This window comes from Fringilla coelebs, assembly GCF_963513975.1.
Source record: "Fringilla coelebs genome assembly, chromosome: 21".
NCBI lineage: Eukaryota > Metazoa > Chordata > Aves > Passeriformes > Fringillidae > Fringilla > Fringilla coelebs.
Genome location: NC_140047.1, coordinates 4516055 through 4537313, shown reverse-complemented (window position 1 = coordinate 4537313; position 21259 = coordinate 4516055). Strand labels below are relative to the sequence as shown.

General features: G+C 45.2%; 1 protein-coding gene across 1 annotated transcript in view; it reads right to left on the bottom strand.

The window, feature by feature from the left end:
- Positions 1 to 21259, bottom strand: part of PAPPA (pappalysin 1) — a 173628-nt gene that overhangs the window by 84880 nt on the left and 67489 nt on the right. The window contains exon 7 of the mRNA XM_084219498.1: positions 16177 to 16684. Coding sequence (XP_084075624.1) covers positions 16177 to 16684 — 508 coding nt within the window. The remainder of the gene's footprint in view (positions 1 to 16176; positions 16685 to 21259) is intronic.

The following is a 21259-nucleotide window of genomic DNA, read 5'->3' as shown; positions in this document are numbered from 1 at the left end:
CATTGTGCCGATTTGTAAAGCCATGGAGTGGCCAAGGCAAAATGATTTGCTCAAAGTCATCAATCAAGTTAATTGCAGAGCAGGAAAGGCAACCCAGCTCTTCCCAAAGCCCCCAGTCCTCTGCTCACTGTGCTCACATTGCCCCAATTACTGACAGCAATATACATGGCTTTTTGTCACAGGAACTTGGTCAAAAAGCATCTACTAATGAAGTGTGTACTACGAGGAGATAAATCTACTACTCAGAGCAGCAAAGCCATTGAAGTGGATATCAATGAGTTACTGAAATCTTCAGGTTCATGAAATAAGTATCTCCTTACAACATTCATTAAATTAACAAGCATGACTTAAACTCCAATATCCCACATTATATTTTACAACAAAGCTGTTTCTCATGGGTACTGTGCCTACAAAAAAAACTGGCATTGAACGAATCGCACGCCAGGAGCGCTGGGATCTGACTCTTTGTTTCTGCACATGGCAATGGAATGGGAGTGCAACTCTGTGGAAGGAAAACAGAACTGGCTTTCTCATTCCTTCTGCACCTGATTCCTGTCAGCAACAGTCCGTGGCTCCTATTAGCTAAATTTGAGAGTTCATGTAGCACAAACTGTATCTTAATTCACCTGCAGGCTAGGGAGATGTCTACCCAGATATTGGTAAGACTGTTTATTCAATCAAAGTGAAAAGTTTCAAACTTCTGCCCCTTGGGGCTTGTTTAAAGCAACTGTTTTTCTGGGGGGTGGGGAAAAAATTATAGGAAGTAACTAAAGTGGCCAAACACACACTGTAGTAAAACAATGAGGGTTTTCCTCTAGATTCCACTCCCAGATAAATCCACTTACTAAGATAGGAGGTTTTCATATATACTGATGAAATCAAAGCAGAGCCAAGATTTGGTTATTAAAGAGCAGTTATTTCTTAAGTTCAGTCTCAAAAACATCTCAAAACCATTTGTAAAATATTTAAGATTAACAAGTACTCTTGCAGAAATGTGGATTTTGTCACTGGGGATCTGCTAACCACAAAAAATAAAGGATTCAATTTTTGAAAATGGTAACAAATGAACAGTTGGGGCAGCTGCAAATAAATAAGGCCACGCCGCTTTCTGATGCACTGAGTGAAAAATAGGAGTTAGCAGATTCTGATTTTTGGTGTGATTTCCACCCATACCTCCAGATGATGAGGCAGGCTAAGAGCAGTGAGTGTGCCTTGCACATGGGTTTTACTGGGGGGAAGTATTTGTGTGCACATGTAAGCAAAGGGACAACAGGAAAAGCTCACATTTGTTTGGAAGTTTGCAGAATACAGTGGAGGAAAACCTGGAATCAAATCAAGCACAAGAGAGAATGTGGTGGTTATGGATTATGAGGTGGCTGGAGTGAATATGTACGTGAGTGAATAAGACAGAAAACTGGAAATTAAAGTTATTAGGTGGGGAGAACTCTGACCTATTTAATTGTATGGATTAACCATGGAAAACTTTGTATGGAGTACATTGGCTGCTGGCTCTGTGGCACTGGGCTGTGCTCTAACCCTGTCACCTGCTGCACATCAGGGAGGGGAGATATCCAACTGCAACGTGCTCAAAGATGGAATGCTCTTGGAACTTTGTGTTGTGACAGGCAAATGGCCCTTCAAATTTAGTGACACAAAAAAAAGAAAAAAAAAACAAACCTAACCCATTTATTCTCCAAAAACAATTTGAACAAAATCTCTGCCTCCATGTACATTATTTGCACAGTCTGGTTCCCCTTACTGCTCTGCAGTTTGGGTAGAAAATAAGAGCCATTAAGTTATTTATGCTCATGATACCCCAATATCCTTGTCTTAGGTTAAAATACAAAGAAAGGGAAGACAAATGCCTGGAGACACGTGGTCCCTGTAGAGCAATGGCTGGTCCAGAGGGGCCAATCCTCCTCATCCACATCCCAAATCCCCTTCTGAGCAACCTGAAGCTTCACAGGCTTCCCTGCACTGGGGAACAGCAGGGGAGCCCTATGGTGTGACATCCAGGGCAGCACCAACAAACCAGCTGTGCCCAGAGGAGCTCAGAAATGGGATGTCTGCTCCAGAGGGGCTCTTCAGCACCACACAGGCAGAGCTGAGGATGTGGATGGACTGGAACATCAAAAAAACACCTCAGAAACTCAAAACTGAAGCCATCATGCTTTCAACTAACCCTGGCCTGACACAAGGTGTGACAAAAAGCTGACGGAGATGCATGTGGCATTTCACGATTCAACAACTGGAACGTGAGATGCTTATATCCTCATGAACTGCTAAATGTGTCATACTGGCAGCAACTGGGAGTTTCAGCAGTCCTCCACAGTGCCCACATTTTGGAGAAATATAGCTGCTGAAGGGATGAGATGTGCAATACCCCAGGCAGTAATCCAGTCCCATAGTGAGGGAGGGAGGAATGCAAGAACAGAGAGGGGAAGGGTTCATTCCCTCTCTATAGCTAAAGGACACCCAGGTTGATAGTTCAGACTGTATCTGGAGATGTCAGCAAGACAAGCTGTGCTCCAAGTGGTGATAAAAGTGTGATTATTGACCATTTAATTCCTCTCCCACCTTCCCTGGGAACTGGTGGCACAGTGACAGCAACAAGGGGCACTTTCCACTCCACCGCCGGGCAGGACCCGGCACACGGTGGCTCTCTGAGATGCAACTTAAGGAAGTGAGAGAGAAGAAAACATCTTTAACATCAAGGATGTGAACAAACACTCTTCAAATGTATATCCATGGTCTTTTAATGACCTTCTCTAGAACTGAGTAAGCCGCATTGATCGCTGCAGCATCCGCCTGTGGGGAGGCAGCCTTATTAAAAAGCAATGACTCAAGCCCTCTGCTTAGAGGGGGAATTAGGACATGCCGTGTGAAATACCACCAGGGCAACTTTCCTGTCTGTTGTGGCCAGTGATCTAGGGTCAGGAATATAGAACCCTCTAATTCTTTTCCTGTTTTTACTGGGGAGGCTGGGCAGTGGAGATAATCTTGCTCTCTCTCTCCCCCCCAGGCGAGGGACCTCTGTTCTCAGTTTGGGTGCTCCTGAAAAATTTAATGGGAAAAGTTATACCTGTGGGAAGTTGTTTTTTACTCAGACAAAGGTGGGCTTAAAGGATCATTGAATTTACAGAATAAACACTCATGCCCTTGAGTTCCAGAAGACCTGCAAGGGCTGACACTGCCCCAAACACATCTGCTCTGTGCATGCTGTAGGGTTTCAGCATCTGAGGACACACCTGAGATGCAGTGAAAGCATTGAGGGAAAGCAAACATCCTATGCCTCTTTTCCTACTACCATGGCATATATGTTTTTCCTACTACAAATAACACGAGGAGGGTTTCCTATACAGCAAAGACCTGTATCCAACAGAATTGAAAATATCCTTAAGGCTGAGCCCAGCTTCTGCCCTATGAAAAGACAAATGGTCAGACAGCAATGAAAGCAGACAGTGTTCCTCTTATTTAAGGACAAGATGACACAGGCTTAAGCATCCCCAAATAATTAGCCAGTGTTGTGTGAAACAGGCGAATTCTACACCTGAAGTGTCCTCATGAAGGACCCATCTGTCTTTGACCTTAAACAGCCACTGAACACTTGAGACAAAAGATGACATTTCCTTGCCATCTCTCTGCAGCCCAGAATGAGCCCTGGTGTGCTGGTGACAGCCCTGTTTCCCTCTAACACTTTCACCTTTGCTCCTCTCCTCTAGCAAGGAAGCCTTGCCGAGCAAAACAGGAAATCTGCTGGCAGCAAACAGCACCAACCCCACATCTTCCCTCATTGCAATGCCTTAGATCAGCTGCCAGGGTGGACTGGATTACAACCACAAACAGAAAAGCTGAAGGTCTACACCATCCCTTGCCCTGTCAGACACAGCCTGGAGCTGTCCAGTCTGTCCCCACATGCTGCTCACAGCCTCCAAAAGTGCCAGTCCCAGAGGTCCTGAATTACTGCAAATATCCACTAACACCACGGTGTTCACAGGTTTCACCATCCTCAGGTGCTCCAAAAGCAGCTGATAAAGAGTAAGCCAAGGGGACGAGGTCGCTTTAGGACAACCCAAACAGATCTGCTCCCCAACTTCCCTTCTTCTCCCCTCATTGCCACTGACTGCACAAATACAAATGTTTTCTTCTTTTTTCTCTCCTCTCACACATGCTCCCCATTGCTCTGCCTTTTTTTAATAAAAATGGCATGAGAAGCACGGCAGAAGATAATGAAGAGAATTCCTGCCTGGCTCTGCAGTTGGAGAGAGGAGGGGTGGGATGCTGTAAACACCAGAAGGACGTCAAAAATCCCGAGCTCTTGCGCTGGGCTGTTATTTCAGCTGTGGTCCAAGCTCTCCCTGTTTGGATAAGCCCAGCAACATGGCAGGTGCAAAGGCCTCAAAACAACTCTCTTGCCTCTCTCTTAGATACTGGGCTGACTCAGAAGACACAAATGCCAAGGAAACAGCCTTGGAGAGGCTTTTTTCTCTCTCTCTCTATGAGGAGAATGGTGCCAACAGGGGCCATGGGTTCGCTCTGCGCCCTTCAGCTTTTTTATGATTTGTTTACAAGCACAGGATTTGTTTACAAAACAAGGGAGTTGGAGTACTAAAGGAACACTCAGGGGCTGGATGGGAGACTGGGGACTGTGTGTTGGATTTCTGCTCCCAAACTCAAACCTGAACTGGGTGTTTTCAAGGAAGGACCATGGAGCAGCCAACAGCCTGAACAGATAATCTCAGCTGGACACTTGGTGGGTACATTCTGTACCAGCAGCACTCTGCGCTTTCTGAAGCCCAGACTCAACTTTTGCTTCTGGCTGTGTCAGAAAGTTTAACCAACACCTAAACCAGCCACCTTACCCACTTATGCAATAACCCATAGGTTTGGGACTGAAGGCAGAGGTTAAAGGATCCAATGCATTAGAAAAGGAAAATATCCTTTGATCCATGGAATATTTCTAGGAACCAGAGCCACCACCAACTCTCATAATCACTACAAATCCAAACCAGGCAATTAGTCTGCAGCTCTGCTCTCGTTTCCATTGGTGTAAATCTCAAGTCACTCAGCAAAACACTGCAGGTTTAAACCACTGATGATTCAGCTGCTCATCTGTCCCTCTGAGGTGCATTTCCTGCTCAGAGCAGCTCCATGCCTGCACAAGATGCCCTGGGGCAGGATGACATGTCTGCCTGTAGCACCTCTGCTCTGAAACCCAGGTCCTGTTTAGAACCTTAAACATACTTGATTTTGAACTTTTTTTTTTTACACATACTGCTCTCCTCTGTCTTTCATGCAAGGACTGTTAAGTTTTGTAAGTAGCAAACCTATAGATATGAATGCAACTGATTAACTCCTGCAGACTTTGATATAATCCTCCAAGCATTTGCCCTGCTATCAGTTTAAAACACAGTAGCATATTTAGTAAAAAAACAAAGTTTGCAGCCAAGGCCTTAAAGATAGTTCTTAAAAAAAAATCAGAAACAAAAGAAACAATGTCAAGAGATGGTTTCTCCTCTCATGTTTAACAACAACAAAAATATGAATTTTTAAGGTGGCTGATATAAATGGACAATCTCACTGAGATTAGGTTACAAATCCCGGGATAAAGTAAATCCTCGAGGCCCTGGGCCTCACATGGGAGTTTGCACCAGACAGGCAATTTCACGGCAGCACACAGGTTAAGTGTCAGAGCACCTGGTTGCTATTAGAAGGAGGGAATGAAGGAAGGAAAAAAAATTTATTGTGTTTTCTTCTTCACTGCTGCACTCAGACCCTGAGCAAAATAGGAGCACTTCTCAGGGTGAGGCTCAGATGTGGTGACCACAGGAGGGGAAGCTCGTGTGGTTAAGCTGAGGAAGTAACGACTGGGGACATGAAATACAGAAAACCCTATTTCCAGGCAGAAGCCTGGACATGAAATGCAGAAAACCCTATTTCCAGGCAGAAGCCAGCAGCTCTCCATTGATTTTGAGGGAATGCTGCCAGTATCCTCCACCTGAGGACAGTGCTCGGTGTCGCAGCGCAGCAGAGAGAAAACAGTAACACAGCCAGCAGGCAGGCTGGGGCAGGATCACTGCTGTCAAGGCCATCACTGTCACTGATGAGGCTCTGCCTGTTGCATCATGCCTCTCTGAGAGCACTGCCTGGCTCCTGACACCCTTACCCACGTCCCAGCTGTGATGTGGTGTCTCTGTAACTGCGCCAGCCTGGCTGCACACAGGGCAGGAGAAGTGCCTGATGGCACACCTTGCCCAGCACACCCTGGGAGCCAGCTTTTGGATCACCAAAAAGGAGCCAGCTTTTGGATCACCCATCAGCTTTTGGATCACCCCTCAGCTTTTGGACCACCACTGGGACTAGGAGCACTGCCCTCAGCCCTGTGCCAATCCGTTGAGTTTGGGCAGAAATCTCTACCCAGTTCAGGGTGGTCAGATTGGCAGAATAATCTTCTTCACCTTCTCTGAATCAGACCTGAGTTCTTGGATTTATTTACAACAGGCCTGAGCCAAGCCCTGATTTTCAGAACTCAATACCCTCCTGTTTCTCTGTAATCCCACCAAAATGGTGAACAGAGCCGTGGGAGCAAACACTCACAGTGTCTGATCCGAAGGCTCCTGGAGCCAGTGGAAGTTATTTTGTGCATTTTCAGTAGAGCTTAGATTGGGCCTCAAGTGAACACAGATGTTTGCAGAGTTCTCTGGTTTCACATCCACCATCCCACCTCAGCAAGACCTATTTTGGGGGTTCCAGGCAGGAGGGCTGTGGAGGAGGGAGGGATAACAGACAGGGATGTGCTTTCACACCAAGAGCAGAGCAGAGCACAGACATGGGTGAGGAGATGAGGCAACTCTTCCAGAGGAACATTTTGTCATTTCCCCCCTCAGGGGTTCTGTGTTTTGCCGTAAACCACTGCAGATTATGAGAAATCCTACTGGCTGGTCTCCAGTGGGATCTCTAATGGTTTAATAACTGAACATTACTGAACATACTTCCACTAGCCTCTTCCTAAAATCCCATCATGAGCTAATTTCCTCTATTGTCATTACATCTGCAACTGGTCTTACAGTTTAAAAAAAAAATGCTGTGGCACTGTGAATAAATGATCTGGTTTACTGCACTGGGCTTTCAGGGACTGATAATTTGGGGTATCAAATTCCAGGCACCATCTCTGAGGTACAATGTGAAAAGAAGGAGATTTCTTTCTACCTCGCTCTTCCAATCACAAAAGTGCCATGAAAATGCTGGAATTGGGATATCAGCACAGAGATGTCCAATGCCACCATTCATTGAAGGAGATCCTGACCAAAAAGACTGAGAGAAGTTTGGGTGAAACAATCACAAGATGGGCCTGCAGCAGGATCAGCAGGTTGTACACCACGCAGTGGTAGATCTAAAATCATGGAATTCCAGAATGGTTTGGGTTGGAAGGGACCTTAAAACTCATCTGATTTCAACCCTTCCACTAGACCATATTTCCCAGGGTCCTGTCCAACATAGCCTGGACACACTTTTGTCTCGTGTGTCACCAGGTCCCACAAGATATAAAGGACAGCACGGGGATTTCAGTCTGACTGCAGCATTCTTTCCAAACCCTTGCCTGCTTGAGTGTAGATTCAAATTTAACAGAGACTTGGAATGCCTTTCCTAGGAAAATATATTAAAATAAAATGCCCAGGAAACGATCAGGCCAATAGTTCAGCAAAAGTAGCTGAGAAAAGCTATATTGGCTGGCTGATAAAAAGGTAGGTAACACATTTCTGCTACTTCTGCGGTATTTGAGGCTCACTCCAAGTTTTACAAGAGAGTTATTTTTAAATTGTTGCATAACACATGTCTGTCCAATATTTATTTCCTCAATCAAGCAAAGAAAATGCATTTGTTATTCCTGGGAGATTTCTGGTGCTTCTTATCTTATTTAGAGCCCAAAATAAAGATGCACACAAGAAGCCAAACATCAGAGAGAAGTTATTATCCGTGAGATAATGCACAGTCTAATTTACCTCATATCTGAGACTGTTTCACCTGCAATAAATTATTTTACCCAGCAGGAAAAGTCCTGTTTGACCTTCTATTTTTTTTTTTTTCTCCTGCAGCTGAAAACTCTGCTACTACTTCTAGGTCATGAGTTCAAATTCCACCCTGCCTGGGAGTGATTAAATATATCAATTTCTAATAGTATCTATTTGGATAATAATAGGACAGCTGCTTATGTTCACTTTTTTAGGGACATTTGCACATGGCTAAGTTGCAGTCTACAGGTTGATCTCTCTACAGCATCCGTGTATTTCCCAAGAGGTACTTTGGAGATTTGGAATTCAGTGTAGCAGCAGTCCTTGGGGAGTCCCTGGCTGAAGCAGAGCTGATCCCAAAGCCAAGTGTCACTCCCCAGATGGGGCAGTCCTTCTTTCCTGAAATCATTTATTTAGGAGTGGCGGCTGTGGGGCATTTAGAGCAATCCCATCCTTCAAAAATAGACCTGGACCCAGCCTGAAAAATTCCTCTGGGGTGCCTTGTCTTGGGATCACAAAACCATAATGATATCAACCCTCCCTTACTACCTTTATTCTTGCATCATGTGCAGCCGAGCCAGAACAGGAGCTACGGATTCTGTCAAGTGCCAGCTTTAGTTACAGCGTTACGTAAGAAACCGCAACAGCGAGGAACCACAAATCTATCACTACAGCTGGCACCAAACGGCCTCTCTGCACAGGCTCAGCGGAAAAGCTGCCTCCTGAATGGGCAAAGAGTGTCAAATTGTTCTTTCTCCTCTCCAGGGCAGGGTTAAGGCAATTTGGCAGAGGGTGGTAAGGGAAAAAATTGCTCTATCTGCTCTGTGTGTGAGGTCAGGAAGCAGGTTTTCTTCTGTTGCAAAGATAACCTGGCACCTCTAATGAAGGAAGCAGGGAAGAAGGAAAGCCATCAGAACATGGCTTCCAGCTGTCAAATCACATCAGCCAAGTGGAGATGCATCACCCCTGAGAGCAGCAGCACCACTGGCCCCCAACACTTCATTGGGAGCTCTTTGGATGGAGGCACTCTGTGTATTTCCTCTGTGAAACACCCAGCACGCCGCTGGCAGCTATAAACAATAACAAACCACTACCTCAGGATTTAACAGCACGGCACATGAAGGAGAGAGGCAGGAACAGGAGATGGAATAGAAGCAGTTCTCATCCTTTTCCTCTCCCTGGCTCACTGAGCCCTCAGTGCAGAGCAGGGCTGTGTGCTCCTGCCTGGCACAGCGAGCAGCATCACTCACCCCTGCGCCTCCCTGTCCAGACCCGTGCAAGCCACAGGTGAGGCTCCACTGCTGGGAAAGGAAAGAATTTCCCCAAGGGGTGTTGGCAGTGCAGTTGCTACTGTGTGGAGGAGTCTCCTTCCCACAGCACGTCACCTCTGTTAGGGGCAGGTGAACCTATGAGCAGTTTCCTGATGCTGGGAGGGAAGGTGTGGGGCAGGCAATTGTCCCATATTGTTCTGTTCTTGCGTCATGGGGGATTTCCAGGTTCATTAAGCAGGGGTAGCAATCTATACTGGCTGCATGAGGAAGGAGCTGATGACACAGCCAAGGGCAGGCATGGCCTCAGAGCAGCACAGGGACAATGCCAGCCCCTTGCTGAGCACCAGGACTGTTGCACTGTCCTACACCAGCATATCAAACATCACAACTTCGCCAAAACTGACCACAGGCAGCTCCAACACACTCAAAACTCTTCACTGACAAGGTTTTCCTGCAGTGACAGCATGGTCACTATTCCTGCTGGGAAAGTAGGGTCTGCAAGGGAAAAGTGAAACATTTACTCCTTAACAAAAAGATTCTGGATGAAGAACTAGGCAAGTTCTTGAACCTGAAACTGGGAATTACAGGGGTAAGAGAAACCTGGTGGGACAGAAAGGGGCTTGCTTCTTGGGAAAGCTCAAAATAGCTTTGTCCATGGAAAGCTAGTGTGGAAATCTAATGATAGGGAAGCTCTTAGAAATGAGTGAGAAAGTGTGAATAAGAGTAAATCTGTTCCTGCTGAAGCTTGGTAAAAGTGTTTCTACTGGAGAGGAGCTGTAAAATGTCATATGGATATAGCCAGGGATCTCTAACCTATTACTAAAGAAAAAATAATATGGAGAATTGTGCAATTATGGGAAAGAAACCTCCTAGTTGGAGACTAGTGAAAAATGCTTTCAATAACTGCAGTTCCCTGGTAGTGTGTGATGTGGGAGTGGGCAATAAATGCTCAGTGACTCAACAACAGACACAGAGTTTTGAATTTGCATCTAGTAGCAGCAATAGGTTGGATAGAAAGATAAATTTGAATGAAAATGGAATTTTTTTTCATTCAGTTATCACTTTGAGGCTGACTAAAAACATTTCCTAGGAAAAAAAAAATCAGAAACCCAAAAGTTCCAGTATCCAGAGACATACAGAATTGGTAAATAGGTCCAGTCAATGCAGAGAATGATGGAGTTATAATGCAGAAATGAATAACTTACAGGTTTGGGTGTCTTGAAATGGTCCATATGCTGGTATAAGACGATATTACACTAGTTAGGACCAGGAAAGCCAGAATAAACTGGAAACCTTTTATTGCAAGTGAGAGGGGAAGAAAGCAGTTAATTGGAAAGCCAGGCTGGATGGAGCTCTGAGCAACCTGGTCTAGTGAAAGGTGTCCCTGCCCATGGCAGGGGTTGGAATGAGATGATTTTCAAGGTCCCTTTCAATACAAACCATTCCATGTTTCTATGATTCTCTGTTTTATTCAGTTGCAAGGCAAGGATGAAGCATCAGGGGGATGAAGAAGCATAGGAGGTGCTTGCACACATCAAGGCAAGGCCTTTCCAGGGTGGCTGGGTGAGTGTTCCTGCACAAGGACAGCTGGAATGCCACCTACAGTTCTAAAGCCAGCTGAGAATCCAGATGTGAAGCACACCGGTATCACATGGACAAATGGACAACCTTGCAGATACATCTGGGCATGCAAACAGTTTCCTTAATATTTCAGTCCCATCTTAGATACTCCCCAGTATTTCCTGGCATATCAAGAGAGATTTGGCATAGTAACTGTGGAGGAGGGATGAGCAGAAGATGGGTGGTAATATGGGCTTCAGCTTTTGGTGTTGGGAGAAAAAGCACCCAGTGATCTGTATCTTGTTTGGGTGGAAATATAGTGATAATTATCTTCATGACAGATAGATTTGGAAATTCATTTTAGCTGCTTTAGATCATACATTCCTCTGGCTGGTAGACCTTCAGAAAAAAAAAGAGAAATAATAGATCTTTGAGGTGAAGGAAGGAATGCCATAATAAGGACAGATGTTGCTGGCAAGTTTTAGTGTTGCATTCTGCAGGGACTTGGGTTTAGATATCATCAGTGTGATATTCATTTCCCAGTCCCATTCAGCTGGGCCAGGGTCAGGTAAATGCACTCTTCTTCTTGAGGTCAGAGGCTAAAAGGCATGCCAATAAATGGCTGTAAGGAAATTACAGGGGTAAGAGAAACCTGGTGGGACAGAAAGGTGTTTGCTTCTTAGGAAAGCTCAAAATAGCTTTGTCCATGGAAAAAGAAAATCCTTCGTCTCATTTTGAAGAGCTACTGCTGATTCTCCAGCCTCTCTGCTTGTTCATATTTGTAGGAGCCTTCAGACTAAAAAATCACTTTCCATTTGTCTCAATTTTTCCTCATCTGGGATTTCTGACAAGTCACTGACCGTATGCCCCTTCCAAGTGAGGACCATTAACAAATGCTATATGCATTAATAAGGCAAATTTGGAAACAAATTATTGTCTTGGATGAAGTAGAGGGCTAAAGCACGGGAACTGCTGAGGATCCATGAGCAGTGGAACACCAGGGACCCACAAAGAGTGCCACAGGAGCCCTACAGCCACCTGCCATCCTGAGGGTGGCAATTTCTCTGTCATTCTGCAAACACTCCAGGAAGCCAGAGTGAGATCTTAGTCCACCACCTTGAGGTGTTAAAACAGAGTTAAAACTGAAGAAATGACATGGATTTTACAAGTTCAGCACTGAATGGAAGTCCTGATTCTAACAACGTGTTTTAAAATATTGTACTTACTTGAACAAAAACTGCTGTTTACACAGATGATGATCAGTCCCCTCCAAGTATTATCAAGCAACAGAAAAGGTTTAGCCATAGAATGTCAGTGCAAAATAGCCAAAATTGAGAAGAAAAACCTATTCCCTGTACAAGAAAATGCAAGCTTCTCTCTGAGGGTTTCTTTTTTGAAGTCTGAATGCAGGATCTCTATGTGTCAGCTCGGTACCAAAGCTCTGGAAGGAAGGGCTCAGAATAACATATCACAGGACTGCAAACTTGCCTCTCAGAGAAGCTCAATTCTGCAAACCCAAACCTTGTAGCAGGGCTTCGTGCTGAGATTCTTTCTCAGGTTATTTCAGTCAATGCCTTTGTCTTGAAAAAACCCTACTGGTTAACACCACAAAGACAACCTGATCCAGCGCTGTCCACCATGCTTTGAGGCTTCTTGCAAAGTTTGTGGAAGAAAACTTGGGAAAATTTCCAACTCTTTGAAAGTTTTTCAGTTAATCTGACAACTTTCCAGAACCAACCTCAGTGTGTCTTGGCTTGGTCTGCCAGAGGAGAGCACGTAGGTCTTGTAAGAGCGCTCAGCTCCTCTCTGCTCATAACTGGGACATTGGGAGTGCCATGGGGAGCATGGGCTGCTCACCCCAGACTGCCCTGGTGGGACTGACACCATCCAGAGAGCTCTGCTCACTGCCTGCTCGCTGAGCTCTTAAAAAATTAAAAAATCAAAAAAGCTCAAAAAAAAAAAAAATCACTGAACTCATAAAAACTCTCCAATGTGAGGGTAAAAAACCTCCAGTAATGGCAAAAAGCCACTACCTCAATTGCCATTGTGACCATGTCACTCAGTATTTCTAGAGAACAGCCTCTGAGCATGTGCACAACCCACACATGGGATTAAATTGCGAGCTGAGACTTTGAGACTTGCAGATGAGGTTCCTTCCTTATCAGTTGCTGTGGTGTGAAGACTCAGCACTTCTCTGCTGCACCTGGCCTGACCTCTTTTTTCCCCCCACCGATTTATTTAGGTTTCTTCTCTTCTCCTAGGCTCTGAGTCTCATTTTGTACCCCAGATACCAGCAATTCTGGCTGATCACACGCAGTGGAATTGAGTGTATCTTGCCTGGTTTCTGTAAGGTCCAAGGATAAGGTCCTGGATAAGGTCCTGTCCCTCAGAAATTAATGTTTAACCCTCAACTTGAGCCAAGAGTTGAGATTAAAATTCTGCTTGAGAACAGAAGGTCTGGCATTATTTTGCATTTCTTAATAAAATGTTTCCACTGTTGTAGTTATTTACTCTCCTCTTTGGAGCACCCACTGCTGACTAGGCAAGGCCTATCCATTAAAGGCTGTCTCTCCTCTCAGCTTAAAAGGAAGTTTCCTCTCTTTGACAGGAAGAAGGCAGAAGAAATTAATTTTTCTTTCAGCATCGCCACACCTGGGGAAAGGATCTTGCTTACAGATAACAGTGCAAGCAAATATTTTCTTTGGGAGAAAAAGAGAAAGTAAAGATCAAGGTCAGAGGAGGCAAGAGCAAAGATATGTGACTGCCTTCAAAATAGCCTTCCACAGAACATGTGGGGGTGTTGTTTCATTTAATATGGAAAACATGCAAGGGCACCAAGGAGGGGCAACTGGCTTGGGTCTCACAGGGAGATAAAGGGGCTGCAAAGTCTGGCAGCACAAATATGCTGAATTCCAGCGGTGCAGAATGAGGTAAACAGGCAGATGTGAACAGGGGAGAGAGACAGCATTTACCTCTACACACATTCATAGGCAGGAGCACAGCCCAGTGCCTCTGTCCCTGCATTCCCTTGTCCCTTCCTTCCTGCTTAGGGACTGCAGAGACTCTGGCTAGTCTTTGCACAGGGTTCCAAGGGGAAATTCATCTTGCTTTTGCCCCTACCAGAAAACCACAACCACATGCAGAGTTTCAAGGAATTTGTTGTGTCTCGAGGTATGGTCCAGCAGCAGCCTCTGGATCTGCCCATCACCAGGGGACACAGATCAGTGCTGGGCCCAGATGATATGATAAAAAATTCATCTCACTTCTCAAAAGTTCAAACCCATGCAGAAGTCTTGAATCACTCAATCACAGAATGGTTTAAAGACCATTTTGCTCCAAACCCTCTGCCATGGCAGGGACACCTCCCACTGCCCCAGGCTGCTCCCAGCCCTGTCCAGCCTGGCCTGGGGCACTGCCAGGGATTCAGGGGCAGCCACAGCTGCTCTGGGCACTCTGTTCCAGGGGCTCACACCCTCATTCAGCCAAAACAGCCTCAAAACCATCTATGAGTGCTTAAGAATCTGCATATCTCCTCAGCCCGTGACTAAAACTTCACTTCCCAAGCTCACTGGCAGGATTTTCCCTCTGGTCCCCAGAAGGACACAGAGGACGTGAGCCCAGCTAGCCTGGAGGGTTTGGAGGGGATTTGGTTCTGAGGTTGGCTGTGCCAGCTTCCAGGAGCATCCATTTCTGTCCACTTATCACAGGTGGAGCCCAGAAAGACTAAATTTTTAGCTGGCTGTGTCACTACCTGAGACAGGGACAGTGCTCTTACCTAATGTGATTTAATCAATGGCCCTCAGGAAAACTGTCATTAATTCCTGGCTACTGATTTAATTCTTAGAGCACTCATCCACTTGAGCTAGCTGTAAGCTAGAAATGACCCACAAAATCATAACAAAAGACGAAGAAACAGAATTCAGAATGCAAGTTATGTTTTTGGTTTCTCTTTTTTTCTTTCACATTGTGTTATGAAGTCAAAACTGGACCTGTTTCTGTGGGAACTTGTGCTAAGGTATGCAAATATTTCAAACCAAACCAGTCCCATTTTCCAATGAGAGTGGGCTAGGTTTCAGGCAAAGATGCTTTCACAGCAAAATCTTGGGAAAATTCACCGCTTTCCACATTTCCAATATGCCAATATCCATCTCATGCTAAGTGCCAGCAATTGTTTGAACAAGGCTACAACCCAAGAAAGCACTTAAGCACATGCTTAACTTTCAGCACTTGAGTAATCTTAGTGATGTCCTGGGTTTTGTTTTTAGGTTCACTATTGTTAGTTACCTTAAATTTGTAAATCTGTAGGGACAATTTGCATCTTCTGAGATGCATAATTGGGCTATGAAAAGGGATGGTAGCTTGTGATTACTGAATTGTTAATTAATCATTTTTATTCTATTTAAATATGCTTTAGAAGACCATAATGATGTATGCTTCCTTGATATTAGCTGTACTAATTAGATCATCTTTTCTAAATTAGAGTGCAGTTTTCTTAGCAGGTTTCCTTTTATCTGGTGTTCATTTTTCAAAAGAGCTTCATGTTGCTCCCACAGATGAGTGAATCATTTCCAGGGAATCATTTTATGCAAAAGATGTTTTCCTTCCTGGCAAATGCTTATGGGTAGATCACGGATCTCCTTGAAATTAGTAAATATTTTGAACTTTCCTCAACAGTAATGCATCCTTTTACTAGATGACTGTAACTGTATATGGGATGACAGTTTCTAAAACAAACTGGTGCATTTGCCATGTTTCCCATTTCAGAACAATCTCACACCAACACAACTTGGATTAGTGACCCATGAAAGCAGAAAATGGAAGTGGGTGAAACCCATTTATGCACATGAACATGCATGTGTATTTCTTTGCAGTTTCTTGAGCAGTTAATTTGTGCTCCAGCACTGAAAGCCCTGCTCTCTCCTTCTCCACCAAAACGTTACTTTCAAAAGATTGCCAAGGAAATGATGACCATGTTATTCCAGAGGTCCTCATTTAGGTTAGCTTAAACACTTAATTTGTCATATCTTAGGTTGATTGCATTACCCTTTCCAGTTAAAGAAAGCCTGAATGACACATCCCTGTACAGCCATCCCCGAAATTTCTCAAAAAGTCTCCATGAAATCTCAGGCTATCTCATTTGGGTTTAATGCTCCTGGTTTCAGAGAAAAACTGTGAGGACATCCTATCTTGGTAATTCTTGGCATGTCTGTCTGGTTCAACACCTTGCCATGTCTGTCTAGTTCAACAACCACTTGTAGTGCTGGACATTAAAAGGATGAGAAGAACAGGACATTGCTTTGATCTAACCAGCTCTCTGGAAAGCAGCTACTTACGTGTCAACAAATCTCCTGCTGAGGTTTGAGATGACCACTGGAGATCCAGACTGGAAAGGGGGGTCCCGGACCACTTTGTACTGGATGGGTTTGCAGCCTGAGCACAGGGTGCTGTGGGGGACAGAGCTCAGCATGGCAGCGTCGATTTCCAGGTGCTCATCCAAGGTGTAGATCTGGATCCCATACACCTCCTCTCCCACTTGTCCCACATCCAGCTTTATGGTCAGCGGGATGTCACAGAAGACGTTCTGTGGCCCCAGCGAAATGTTCTTCCCGCTGACGGTGAGCAGCTTGATGTCATTCACTGCTCCACTGGAGTCCCAGTCTGGGGAAACGAAGGTCACCCAGACTGTGAGGGACTCTGGAGTCAGGGGGTAGCGAAATTCCAGCTGCAGGTAGCAGCCCTGGGGCTCGGGGCAGGCTGGGGGCACCGTGTGCTGGTTGACGGCTGAATTGGGACTCCACGTCCTGACGCTGGATTTACAGGGCTGCTCAACGTCAGGGTGCCCTGGAAAGGAAGAAGGAAGCAAAGAGAGGGCACAGAAGAAGTAGAAGTTAGAGAACATGAGTTTTCATTGGCATCAGTTTAAAGGCAGACTGGTGGCAGGAGAACATATCTGTCCAGGAAACCAATTATTTACTTCATCAGAACAGGTGTGGCCAGCACGGGGAGGAGGAACAGAGCACCAGTGTCTCCTGGCCAGGTGGGAGACACAAACCCAGTTTAAGTGCCCAGCTGGACTGGACACCACACAACACACTCTGTGCCAGTGCAGCTGGGCCTGCATTTCCTATTTCTAGTGTTTTTCCCTGTGCCAAACAATGGTATTTTCTACCTCTTCCCCTTGGTAATTTACCTGATAAACAGAGTCACTTTGCCTCCAGTTCACCTCCTACTTATTCCCTTGCCTCTCATTCGAAAATACAATCTTTTTCCCTTTAACAAAGACAAGAAAAGAGCCTTTGTTTGTTCCAAGAAGCAGTTGTGCTGTTCAGGGGCAACTCCTGTGGCATTTACAGGTTGATCTAGCATGTTGTGCAAGGCCCCTTTTTTGGAGGCACATGGAGCACAGGTCTGAGCTGTCTCTTTGCTCTCATTGTGGTGGAACAACAGGCACTTGTGCTTTTACTCTTCTCACCATTGGCTGTGTTCAACTACATGGGAGGTAGTACTAAAAAATAATGAAAGCCACAATGCTTGCTGGGTTCCCAAATACTATGGTAACATTACAACTTGGCGTGGAGTCATGGACTGCAAGATCCAGAGGGGTCAGACGGGTGGAACAGTTGGTAACAGAATCCAGTGAGAGCTATAAATTCCCTTTTCCTTCCCAAATAATCACACAGAAAGGGAGGCAAGCATGACAGGGAGAAGGCAAAGTACAGAAAAGAAGATAAAGAAAGGTAATGAGAGGAGAGAAATGCAGAAGGCAGAGGGGAAAAAAAGGACAGCACAGTTGTTTGCAACTGAGGAAAAAGCAAGATAAACTACTGGTCATACATGGACAAACAGGACATCACTACTAATTTAAAGAGAAAAGGGCAACGTGTGAAGGTTATTCTGATTGTCTGTGATTCAATGAAGTGTTAGAAATGTGTCTCTTTTGTCAAGGATAAACAGCTCAGGGAATTCTCCTGTTCATACCAAATGAACCCAGATGCAGGATAGATTTCCTGGCAGCCTTCCTGCGATTCAATGTTATTGTCCTGCAGATGCCCAACTTTTCATGCTTCCCCCTCACCTCCCATATCCCAGAGCCCCTCTCTCCTCCTCACATGGCACAGAGCAGCAGGAATGCCACTAAGACCAGCATCTGGAGGGACCACAGCAGTGATACATTTTGAAGAGAGCCAGAGGTCCATTTAACACGCTCGAGTTTCCCCCCTGGCAAGTGTGTGAGCCCTGTGGATAATCACTGTGAGCAGCAATACCCCATTCAGCTCACGTTATCTCACCCTCACTGCCAGCTGGGTGTGCTTGGCTGAGCCCTCTGATGACTTTCTCAGACCCACAGCAAACTCCTGACTGCAGCCCTAAGGTCTTTTTTAACTCCAGTATCTCAGAGGGCTTTGGAAAGATGTGTGAATTTTACCATTGCCCTCTCACAGAAAAGAAAATGGAGCTAATGGCTCACAGCCCAGTAGGTCCCCACCTGGGATCCTGCAAATTCACCTCTGTCAGTTCAAGGCTCAGTAAGACTTAAATTCCAAACAAACCTGCACGTTTTGGTAGATCAGAGTGCGATCCCTGGAGATGCATGAATTGGACTCAGCCTCCAGGGAGCTTAGCACACAGAGTATTACCCCAAAACAGGTGGCAGACTGTAGTCATTCATAAACTAAAAACCTCAATGAAGTTGAGATAAAGAGACTCTTTCTTAAATATTATCCAACAGCTAGACCTGGGTAAGAAAGATTCATTTAATTACGGAAGAGGACAAAAACCTTATTTCATATAACTGGACTTCTAGAGACAGGTAAATTCTCTGAAAATTACAAATATTTGTATGTATAAAGAACGGATGTAGAAGTTATTCTTCCCTCTGTGCTCAGATTTTGGAAATCCTTTGCCTTTTAAGACAGATCAGACACAGTACAGCATCACATGCAGCATCACATCTTGCCTGAGACAAAACAGGAGTGTGAGGTTCGTGAGGAAGAGCCAAACCCCATGTCCTGTTTGGAGAGCAGGGATGGCAGGTTGGGAGGGTGCCTTTCCCTAAAATGCTGTCCTACAGCCTGGTGTGTCAATCCTTCATTGTGCAGTTAAGTGCAGTCCCTGGGATGAATCCCCAGCACAAGGACAGAGCCTCAGAGGCCATCTGGCATCAGGAGTCACTCAGAATATCACCCCTGCTACAATGCAACTCACCTGCCACATTTCTTAGGTGGTCAAGATAAAGGAACCACCCAAGGGGACTCCAGTGTCCAGCTGGGACAAGTAAGATACAGAAGGAATTGCTCTCCAGGGAAATATTAGGCCCAGGAAAAGGCTGAGCTCTAGAGCAGCACAAGGCAGCAACATTTTTATAATAATCTCACACTTCTCTCAGTCAGCAGTGAGCCAGGCAGCAGGAACTGACTGATATATGCACATATTGCACAGCAAGCAAAGGTACCCACTGGGCTTGAGCCAAAATCACCTTTCCTACATAAAACCCCCCTTTGACAAAGTTATGGAGGTGCTGTAAGGTTGTTGACCTAGCTGGTGCTGCTGGTGAGAGTCCAGGTAGGTTAGAGCCTTCTGGCTCTACGGTGAAGATAAAGAGTAAATCAGAGCTGCCTGATCTCATGAGCCTTCCAACAACCCCTGTCAAGGAGCAAGCAGCCCCTCGTGCAGGGGCCACAACTGGCTGAGAAAGAACCTCAAGATGCCTCAGGCTCAGTGCTGGATCCCACCATGCTCAGGAATGAACAGGGAATTAGGAAGGACACTGCCCAGAGCAGGGTTTTGCAATGGGCACAGCTCCCACATGGCCCAGACCGCTGCTGGTGCAGCTGCCTGGGGTAGGACATCTCAGGAAAATGAGATCAGACCAGCAGAGCTGCTCCAGAGACACATGGGGAGTGTGGTTTTCTGCTCAGAAGCTGGATGAGTCCTACAGAACATTTTCCATGAGTGTCATCTCAGATTTTAAAACAAGTTCATTTTGGCTGTGCTTGTGCCTCCTTTGTCTTTGTTTTACACAGACATTCAAGCAGTGGAGATTTACACCCAAGAACCCCTGCAGAAAGTGAATTTAAAGCTTGATGGCTTGAGTGCTCACAGATAGACAATTAAAGAAGCCAGGCAATGATCTAACTGCTATTTGTAACTCAGACCAAGTGCAAATAGGCAGAGGGCCTGAATGTCAGGGAGTGTGGTACTGGAGACAGAAAATCATGGAGCAACAAACATCATACACTGGGTATATTTTCTACCCTAAAGTGGCAAAAACTCATTAATCCTGAGGACATGATTACCAAACTTTTGTTCCACAGAAGTGGCACAGGAGCAACTAAATGAGACAGATAAGGATCAAACAGCACCCTTCACAGTTAAGAACATGCAGGCACACACAGCAAGAAGAGGAAATTAAATGCAAAATGCTGCTGAGTAATAAATCTTAGAGTAGCTTAGTTTCTCTAGGAATGATGCCTCTGGCAAGCCGCGTGAGATCTAGAAGTTTTCAAATCAAAGCTCGGTGGAGAAATTTTGATGGAACTGCATATTTCAATGGAATACACAGTCCTTCAAAATAAAAACACTTTGCAAAATTGGGTTTATTTGGCCAAAATTTTATCCTGGAAGAGAAAATGGCAAGAAATTTTTAACACTATGGGAACACGGTGTTTTGACATTTCTGTGAGAAACCTTTTCACTTTTGCACCTTGAAACACTTTCCATTTTGATATTCAAAGTTGCTTTTGCCCTAGTTTCTATACTAGAAGTGTATATTTTAAAATGTCATAATTTAACCAAAGTTCATACGAGCTAAACAAAACATTTTGGCCGGCCTCAAACACTTTTTGTTTTTAATTTTCCTTCGTGGAGAATTTCAAAAGTTTCAAGTTTTGTTGCAAATGAAAACAGGTTTCAAAGGCTTGTAATCTTTGGCTAAATGTAAATTTTACCTTCTACCCTGAACTACTACTGCAAGCGATCCAAACTTTGCTAATGCTGTTTACTGGGTGATCCAATGACCCTCATACCCAGAGTGCTGCTTCCCAGGATGGAGCTTCCACCCACAGGCCAGGTGTGCTCTGAGCTGTGCCCAGCAGCCTTGGATGTCCTAAAACCATGGAATGGTTTGTGTTTGGAAGGGACCTTAAAGCTCCACCCCTGCCATGGGCAAGGACACCTTCCACTATCCCAGGTTGCTCCAAGCCCCATCCAACCTGGCCTTGGATTCTTTCAGGAATTAGGAAGCCACAGCTGCTCTGGGCAACCTGTTCTAAATTTAGGGGGTGAGTTGGAGTGAAACACAACCTCTGCTGGGCCCCACAGGTGTGTGGGGCAGAGGACACTGACCACTGTCCCATCAAGCAGCAGGGGCACAGCTTGTTGCATGTGCTGACCTTAGGACAAGGGAGAGCTCCTGGG